Consider the following 10,000-nt stretch of genomic DNA (forward strand, 5'->3'; position numbering starts at 1 on the left):
TACTACTACTACTACTACTACTACTACTACTAGATTACATGGTAGTTCTTTGTTAGAGTATTGTTTGAAATTAAGTCATAAGTGATTATATTTTTAGAATTAGCTTGTCCTACACCAATAGGTATAAATATATTTATCTGTGTTTGCCCTCTATGCCAGAATATAAGAAAATTATTTTGAAGTATGCATATTTCTATTTGTAATCATTGTAAAACATTAGAAATTAAGACCATATATATTTTTTATAATAGATTTTTGACAGTATTGATATTTTGATAAAAAAAAAAATTGAAACCAGGCCTATAGGTACATTCCGCTCTGCTTACTTCTGTGCTCAATAATGCAAATATATTTTCAAGACATCACATGACTTGACTTCATCTGTTACCAAAGAAATTAGAAATTTGGAAAAAGAAAAAAAAAATTGTTTGTTTTTAGGGAAAATGGTTTAAAGACGAAAAAGACATGTAATCAGTGGAATTACGGCATTAAAGTAAGTTCTGGTTCGAAACAAGTGGTTTGTGGTCAGAGGTTACTGATATAACTGGAGAGTATATTATGAAATTATTTGCATGTACCAATATTTACCAAGATTTTCTGATATGGAGCTTTGTATTTTCACTAAGCATCTTTTATTTTGTCTTGCAGGCTTAGTGAAGATGTACAAACAGGATGAAATAATATAAAGTGCAATAACAGATGCCAAAAATGACTATACACTGCGTGTAATATACCTAATCTATGCAGTGCTTCTAACCCTTCCTGGGAAATTCAGTGCATGTGTGAAATTGCAAATCTGAATACATAGAACACTACAAAGTACAAAGAAACACATTCATCATGGCAAGGGGAGAGGACAGAGAGCAGCTTCTTCAGGAGGTGTCAGACCTGGACCAACAACTGCATTCCTTTGTCGCCAACAACTCTACGGAATATGGGGAACCTCAGGAGGAAGTCAAAGGCTGCAAGCGCTTCCTGAAGGCATTACAACAAGTGAAGAATATCACAATAGAGCCAATTCTCTTCTTGTATTTGCTCTCCTGGACTATTCAGTCTTCTATTTCTACAAATCTCTTGTTAGATAAGGTGAGTGAATCCTTTAGTTTGTATAGGGAACACTTGAAATGTTTCTATTTGTATTGTTTAACCCATAAAATGTGAGGGTAAGACTCAGATAAGTTTTCTTCTCATCAGATGATTCCCTGAACATTCATCTTCAAGGTAAAGAAAAAATGGATAAACAAAAGTATATTTTTGTATGATTTGTTATGCACTATGAGATGGGATAAGTTTACATTCCTTGGCTATCTGAACAAGGTGGATCTTTATCTTTAACTATGTTCTTTGCAAATTATTCTACTCCAGCTGAATTTTCATGACACTCATTTGTACCATTATGATGCAGAATTTATATCATCAGTGGTGAGATAAGTCAAAAAAGTAAAATAAAGAAGCTAGTAGTAGTAGCAGTAGCAGAAGCAGTAGCAGTAGAAATGATGATGATATTATAGATAATATTATAAATAACAATAACAATAGTGATAATGATGATAATAGTAACCTTAATGATATTAATACTGATTATTAGTAGTAGAATTAGTAGGAGTAGTAGCAGTAGTAGTAGTAGTGTTTTTGCAATAGGGTTTTCAGTATTACTGTTATTATTATCCTTCATGTTTTAGGGACAGTTTTAGAAATTTCAATAATTATATATTTGCTTTTTTTTAGGAAGTCCTGCATATGTGTGATGTGGACAAGGCAGTGGAATTTGGAATTCATGGGAACTAATATTTTGAAAAAATAAAGACATGAAGGTCAGGCAGTATTATTAAAAAGATCAGATGAAAAAAACTGCCAAAGATTCTAGTATGTTTTACAAATTTATAGAAGTTTTTTGTATATAATGGTAATGATGATGATGGTAACCACTGTTGTTATTGATTTATTAATTTTCTAATCTCAGACATAAGATCTCTTGGTAAACTTAAATCCTTTGACTCCTATGATTATTTAGCTATTATTTGTTTAGTGTCATTTACAATCTATTATAAGAATTATTTTTATTTACATTTTATTTTGTAGTTATTATTTAGTTTTTAGTTTCTGTATTATGTAATGTTATTTCTTATAAATTACTGTAATTGTTATTTATTCTTTGATTGTGTAAAACTCACTGCAATGTGTAAGTTTCATATTAGAGGTATTTCTCCTTCAAGTTGAGTCAATTCTGATTTTATGAATTCCAGGTGTGTATTGAAAAGAATTACTCCAGTGAAATCTGTGCAAACCTATCATCGTACCCAAACAACCAGATTGAGGTACAGCGCGTTGTCACGAAGATCAACATGTACATGGACTTGCTCACTAACATACCGTCAGTATTGTTTGTGCTATTCTTGGGGTCTTGGAGTGATAAGCATGGGAGAAAGCTGCCGATGATCTTGCCGTTGGTGGGGAGTCTACTGTCGACCGTGTTGTATCTTGTAAGTATGTTTTATTTGATGCTGTGGTTCATCTTGATTGTACTTCATGAATATTGATGCTGTGTTTAAAGTGTATTGTACTTTTATCATGTGATACTATGCTTTTTACTCTATTTATACCTTGTGATTACTATATTCCTGTACCATGTATCATGTCAGTATTATGCTTTTGCAATATGGTATGATTTGAGTATGTGTTTGTGTGATATCCTGCTCTTAGACATATACTTGTATACATGATTTAACTTAATTATACGTAATTTTGATGCTGCTTCATTTGAAATTGATCTGTTGGTAAATATCTCAATTATTTTCAGATGAATGCATATTGGTTTAGTCTTCCTGCCCTCTATATTCTTCTGTCTGGAGTGCCTCGAGCTCTGACAGGAGGTTTCATCACCATGATAATGGCATGTTATGCATACATATCTGATATAACCAAGATAAGGAGTCGCACGATGCGTATTGCGATTTTGGACCTTTTCATGTTTTTGGGAGCACCTCTAGGACTGCTTTTAAGTGATGTCACCTTTTATTCCCTTGGATATTTGGGTATTTATGGGTTAAGTGCCTTGCTGTTTCTGATAGCAATTTTATATGCCATTCTGCGGATTGAAGATACAAGAGGCCGCTTTTCTAAATACCACTTGGAAGCGTCTGAACTGGCACAGACTCCAGGAAATATGTGCAAAGACTTAGTGGACATTAACAACGTGAAGAAAAGTATTGCTGTCTGTTTTAAACCTCGGAGGCACAAACTTAGGACCAAGATTTTGTCACTAATGGCAGCCATGTGCGTCCTTGTTTTTGTGTTTGGTGAGTCTTGCTTTAGATTTTATTGTTTTATTGTATCAGGGATTCTGTTTATAGTTCATTTTTTTATTTGTATCTGTATATTATAGGTATTGATACTGGATGGTTTAAATGCTGTCAAATTTTGAAAAGTCTTGTTCATACAATACCTTGTTTCAGGTACTACTGGTGTTGATTATCTCTATACAAAGAGAAAATTTGGCTGGACCTACGACCAGTATGTCCATCTTGGCCTTGTAGAAGTTTTTGTTGGTGTTGCCGGTGAGTTTTAGAGTTTTGATTTTTATATGAAGTGTATTAGATTAAAAAGCTGAGCATCCATTTTCTCATACTTCTCATACTTTTCATCTTTCAGAAATCTGTAATTTACAAAATGGTTTGTAAATTTGATATCATCATAAAGATATTTGCTAAATTTCAGTATTTTTTATCTTGCATATGTATTGATATTGCACATTTTTATAGTCAAGTGTTTAGGAATGCATATGTTAGGGGGGAAGGATGTTCATAAAGTGAAATTACCTTCAAGAAGAAAAATAATTCCAGGAAATTCTGTTGTGCTGCCTTTGGTGAGCTACAAGCTGCAAGTTGATGATTCTGTGATTGGCTTTGTAGGAAGCTTGTTCAAGATAGCTAGCCTTATAATCAAAGGTCTTGCAGCACAACCATGGATGCTGTACCTGAGTGAGTGTCCTTAATTCTTTTTGTCTTTTACTTTTTCTCTCTTGCTTCATCTGTACTCTTCTGTTTACGTGTCACATATATCTATATTTTCTGCCGTTTTCTTGATTTCTTTTCTCAGGTTTTCTCCCTTTTTTCTCTTCATATTCAATATTTCATTTTCTCTTTCACTTCTTTTTTCCTCATTATGTCCATCTCTTTTTCTTTCATCTTCTCTTTATCTCATTATCTACTTCTCTACCTTCTTCTGGTCTTCTTTTTCATCAGTAACTTTTACTTTTTCAATTCCATGTACTGTACTTCCAGTAGCATATTTGAATTGGTTTTTGTAGAGGTGTCAATTCTTATTACTACTCAAAAATTACTTCATTTTTATGCTATTGTGTTTATGAATACTCATAACAATATTTTCTTCCATCTGTTTGGTCCTTTATTGAAAGCAATTGTTGATATTAAATTAATATTATGATTTCCAGGTTCCTGTGTCAACTTCCCAGGAGGATTGCCGTTAATCATCATACGATCCATGATGAGCAAGATCATTCCGTCAGATGAGTTAGGCATGATATTTTCCATGCTGGCTTCGTGGGAATCTATTCTGCCACTGGTCTCTCACCCTCTGTGTACTCTTGTGTATAATGCTACCATTAAAGATTTTCCTGGAACAGTCTACCTCATGAGCTCACTATTCGTTGTGATCTCTACTGGAATCTTTGCGTGAGTATTTTTTACACAATTTGTACATTGTGTTTGTGAAGATTTTACTATTCCTGATGTGGATGTAAAGAAAATGGGTATGTGGATAATGTGCTTGAGATATAATGATGTTCAGGAGATATATGATCATTTTAGCATATGGAGTTGTATGAAGTCTTATATATATATTTTTGTATTGTTGCAGATGGTTGATCAAGAATAGAAATTTCACATCACCTGAACCTCACGTTCATGAAGATGAGATCATTCAAAGTGTCGAAAGCTGAAAAAGTCTACTAGAATATGAGCTCTAAAACGGATTGCTAAGGGCATTAAAACTCAGAAATCATCTGAAAGAAGGTTACAAAAAATGTGTAGGGAATCTTTGAAAACAACTGGAAATTGTTGTTTATAGATGTGAGTCATGAAATGTAGTTTTTCAAGTAACGTCCATTATCTGACAGGGATGTGGTACACAGAAATCAGCCAATATAATCTTTCCCACAAGACTTGAAAGTTAAGGAGGGTTGGGTTTTGGCTACCATATCTACCCTAGAAAAATTAAATGAATAGGGAAAGTACACCACTAATTATCACATAACAGTGACTGGCAGACCCTCTTACGCAGTCTACCTGTTCAATCGGTTCACAGGCCCTGGCATGAAATCATTGATGTACCAGTGGTGTGCCAGTAGTTAACAAGGCTCAGCTTATTCAGTCTATTTCCAACTTAATTTTCGTGTTTTTCTCTTTCTTTTATTTCTCTTTTATTTCTTTTTTTCTCTTCTTTTTTTTAGTCAATAATGATAGGTCTACATGTTACTATTATGAATATGGATCTCCTGATCAATTTCAGTCTGACATGTAGGCAGACTGGGACAGGATGAATGTCAGAACAAAGAAATATCAGATAATGGGCTTTACTTAAATTTATATATGAAATTCACGGGTAATTAATTATGTGAAAGGTGCCAAAGTTTCTTATGATATGAAGTAGTAATGTTAAAAAATTATTTCATGTCGGGCAAATGTGTTGTAATACTGAATGTAATTTCTTATGTACATTATATGCTTGTCCATGTGTGAGTGTGTGTGCACGTGTGTGAGTGTGTGTGCACGTGTGAGTGTGTGTGCACGTGTGAGTGTGTGTGCACGTGTGAGTGTGTGTGCACGTGTGAGTGTGTGTGCACGTGTTTATGTGTGTGTGTGTGTGTGTGTGTGTGTGTGTGTGTGTGTGTGTGTGTGTGTGTGTGTATGTGTGAGTGAATATGCACATGCACACATACATAAACACACACACACACATACACATACACGTGTACACATGTGCACACACTCACATACATGCGCACGCACACATGCACACACACACACGCTCACATACATGCACACGCACACACACACACACACACACACACACACACACACACACACACACACACACACACACACGCACGCACGCGCACGCACGCACACACACACGCACACTCACACGCACACACACACACACACACACACACACACACACACACACACACACACACACACACACACACACACACACACACACACACACACACACACACACACGCACACACACACACACACACACACACACACACATACATACATACATACATACATACATACATACATACATAACAGATAGATAGACAGATATATAATTAGATGTGTGTATTATATATGAATTTAATATACTTGTATAGAATATATATAATATGTATATAAATATTGATAATTCTAATTTCTTTTTAGTGTTTTATATAGTTTCCTCAGAGTGAGGAGGAGAGTCTCAAGTAAGTTATATATTTTATACGTAAAGTCATTACATAAACAATATTTTCAGTATTGTTTTATAGTGCAAAGATGACTCTGTGCCAGCTGTAAGTGGGTGTCGATTCTTAGTGTACATACATTTAAGTATTGAAGGTGGTTTTGTGAAAGCCAATGTGAATTATGAAGTCCAAAAGAGAAATTAACTAATTACTACCATTTTTAACAGTGGGCGGAATGTGTAAGAAAATGTCTCATTCTCTTCCTTTCTCTCTCATTCTCTTTCTCTCTCTCTTTCTCTCATTTTCTCTTTCTCATTTTCTCTTTCTCATTTTCTCTTTCTCATTTTCTCTCTCTCACTCATTCTCTCTCTCTCTCTCATTCTTTGTCTCTCTCTCTCATTCTTTCTCTCTCTCTCTCTCTCATTCTTTCTCTCTCTCTCTCTCATTCTTTCTCTCTCTCTCTCTCATTCTTTCTCTCTCTCTCTCTCATTCTTTCTCTCTCTCTCTCTCTCTCTCTCTCTCTCTCTCTCTCTCTCTCTCTCTCTCTCTCTCTCTCTCTCTCTCTCTCTCTCTCTCTCTCTCTCTGTGTGTGTGTGTGTGTGTGTGTGTGTGTGTGTGTGTGTGTGTGTGTGTGTGTGTGTGTGTGTGTGTGTGTGTGTGTGTGTGTGTGTTTTTGACACATACTCACTCACTCACTCACTCACACATGCACATGCATTCACTCACATTCACAGACACTCAAACTCACACATACACACTCACTCACTCACATCCACACATGCTCACATGCTCACATGCATTCACAGTCACATACATGTATATGAAGTTTTGAAATGTGTTTTATCTAGTGAGTCTCTGAATGTTGTATTCAACTAATTTTTACAGAGATTTTTGTGAATTTATTTACGAATGTGATAAATTTTGTTGTTATATTAGTACTTTATATAATTTTGTAACTGATAAAGTAGTAAGCAAAGATTGAAGGAATTAAGCTTTCTATTGGTACATGATAAAGTAAATTTAGTATCTAAATATATATGAATTTGTAGCATGATACCATAAAGTATAAAGGATAGCATATGTAGGAATTATAGGTTATTAGAGTATCATAAACCTCAAGCTATGTACTAAAACTCTCAGGTTAAGTATTATGCAATAAATACCTGTACTATAGTTTATTCAAAGAAAACATATTAACTTTTTGATAAAAGTTTCCACAAGAAACACTCCCATTTAAATTTTCAAGTCTCTTCATTCATTTTGTTAGAAATGACTAAGTATGCATGTTTTTTTTATTATTAAAAAAAAAATACAAGAATGTGTTCTGACATTAACAGTTCTCAGGAAATTGTTTAGTCATCATTGTTGTATTATTGTTTAATGCTCAGTGCTGTAGTTTTCTTGCCAGATATATTTGTATGATGGTTTCCATGTTGATATTAGTTCTTACAAGCTTTCATTTACTGCTTATTGCATTTTATTTATTCAACATGGATATGTATTTTTAGTCACCTCGGTACCAATTTACGTTAAAACGTAAAGTATAGGGTTTTCTTTATATTGTATATGTAAACTTTTGAAAAAAGTTTGCTATTAAATAATATTATTGTAAATGTGCCATTTTATTTTTGCATCCTGTGCATTTGTTGAATTGATATCCAATTAAGGTTTTACATAAAATTCTTCATATGAAATTTTTATGCATCAGGTTGTGATCACCTCCATATAATATGAACTTCTGAGATCAGCAGCTCTTTGGTCTACCAATGATTTGAAGGTAATGATTTTGTGTTCCACTGATATGATTTCAGGTTTACTGATAACAGATGTATTTTTTGTAGTCACTGTCTAAAAATGGCATATTTAGATAAGAAGTATGTGAAATTCAGACATTACTGAGTAAATTTTATACCTACATTGGTTAAATACCAAAAAGAATGTAATATTTAAACTAAATTTCTGCAGACACCTTTCTGCTTGATTCATCCCTAACTGAAATATCATTATTGATGATAAAACCAGAATCTCACTATGTTTTGCCATCCCAGCAGAGATTCCTCTTGCTTCCGATGCTGTATATTTTTTTCAACAAACTGACTGGGACTCTTGCATTTTCCTTCTGTGGGAAATTGGAACTATCCAAAGATTTGTTGTCGTATACTCTCTTTATTATAATTAGGATTCTTCATGGCATGGGCCTTTTTGTTTGTAAACTCGACATGAAAAAGATGCTCTTTGCCAAACTTGCTCCTGTGTCGGACATTTGTCCTTGATGAGAGATGTGATTGAGCTGGCTATGAGATGTCTGTTGGTTCCTATGGTTCGGAACCTGTTCCGGGACTTTGCAAAGTCCCAGAAACAGGATTTCTGGGTCTTGGTACCAGAGGTCTAATCCACAATGTTGGATGTGGTACAGCGATGCGGGTAATGCAGCCAAGGAGATCGACCACTTCCTCGTTAGCACTCGTTGGAGGATCCTCTAGAAGTGTAGGGTGTACAGGAGTGCCGAGGTATGTGGCTACCCTCCGTGTCCACTTGAAAAGTCCCCGTTGATCCAATGACAACCCTTGGCAATTTCATCTGGAGGGAGGGAGTGTGCCTGGGGGTTTGCTGAGGCACTCTCTGGTCATTTCACAGTGCTCGCCAACCTGATGGACCTTGTAGTTCTGTGGGACACCTCCAAGTGTGAAACGCTCGATGCTGCTCAAGAATTGATTGGTGAACACCCAAGAACAATACAGAATTTCATCTCGCAGGAAACACTAGAAGCCACAGAAGCTTGTTGTCTAGTTCGTTACACACATAATTGCTGCTGCGACTTTGGATACTTTAAATCTGCCCGATTCAGTGTTCATATTCTTCTCTGTAGCGATATTGCGGCTTCCATGACCTTCCGTTTATGTTTGTTCAGCCCTTCATGGATTATTTCAGCTTCCGTCCAGTTCGGTAGATGTCTAAGCTTTATCTACATGAACCACTATGGCATTGGAAGTCTTGTGGTGATGGACATCGGATCGATGTTCGTTAATCCTGGTGTTGAAGCCACGTCCTGTTTCATCAAAGTAAGCCTTATGGTAACTGCTGCAGGGTATGCAATATACTGCACCTATTGGGGTTGATTTTCAACTTGTCTCGTATCATAGCATGTATCTTTCCTCCGAATGTGCTGGCGATTTTCAGTATTTCCAAAGTATTTGCTAATCGCCTGGGAAACGTTACATGGAGTCAATACGAATTAATTTCATATGAAACCTCAGTCTCAAGAAATTCAGGGCTGCAGATCCTCAGTGCCCGGAGGAAGCCAATTACAACCCCAGATTTTGTTTTATTACTGTGTGCGAAGTAGTAGTGGATGTAATGGTCTTTATTCGTAGGCTTTCTGGACACAGAGAAACGTAGGCCGTCGTCACCCTGATGGATCAGAGTGCCCAGGAAAGGTAACTTCTGATCCACTTCCTCCACGGTGAACTGGATTTTATCGTGGATGGAGTTCAGCCGCATCAGCGTATGGTGTAGACACGACCTTCTGGG

At 35.7% G+C, this 10,000-nt stretch overlaps 1 protein-coding gene across 2 annotated transcripts in view; it reads left to right on the plus strand.

Annotated features, from left to right (window-relative positions):
• Nucleotides 1-5,270, plus strand: part of LOC113801802 (lysosomal proton-coupled steroid conjugate and bile acid symporter SLC46A3) — a 6,735-nt gene extending 1,465 nt beyond the window's left edge. For both annotated transcript variants that reach the window (XM_027352237.2, XM_027352238.2), the window contains exons 2-8: nt 649-1,086; nt 2,247-2,483; nt 2,801-3,299; nt 3,456-3,557; nt 3,843-3,980; nt 4,454-4,694; nt 4,879-5,270. In XM_027352237.2, coding sequence (XP_027208038.2) covers nt 841-1,086; nt 2,247-2,483; nt 2,801-3,299; nt 3,456-3,557; nt 3,843-3,980; nt 4,454-4,694; nt 4,879-4,960 — 1,545 coding nt within the window. In that variant the 5' untranslated portion in view covers nt 649-840 and the 3' untranslated portion in view covers nt 4,961-5,270. The remainder of the gene's footprint in view (nt 1-648; nt 1,087-2,246; nt 2,484-2,800; nt 3,300-3,455; nt 3,558-3,842; nt 3,981-4,453; nt 4,695-4,878) is intronic.
• Nucleotides 5,271-10,000: the final 4,730 nt, after the last annotated feature.

Source organism: Penaeus vannamei, chromosome 5 (genome assembly GCF_042767895.1).
Source record: "Penaeus vannamei isolate JL-2024 chromosome 5, ASM4276789v1, whole genome shotgun sequence".
In the NCBI taxonomy this organism is placed as follows: Eukaryota; Metazoa; Arthropoda; class Malacostraca; order Decapoda; family Penaeidae; genus Penaeus; species Penaeus vannamei.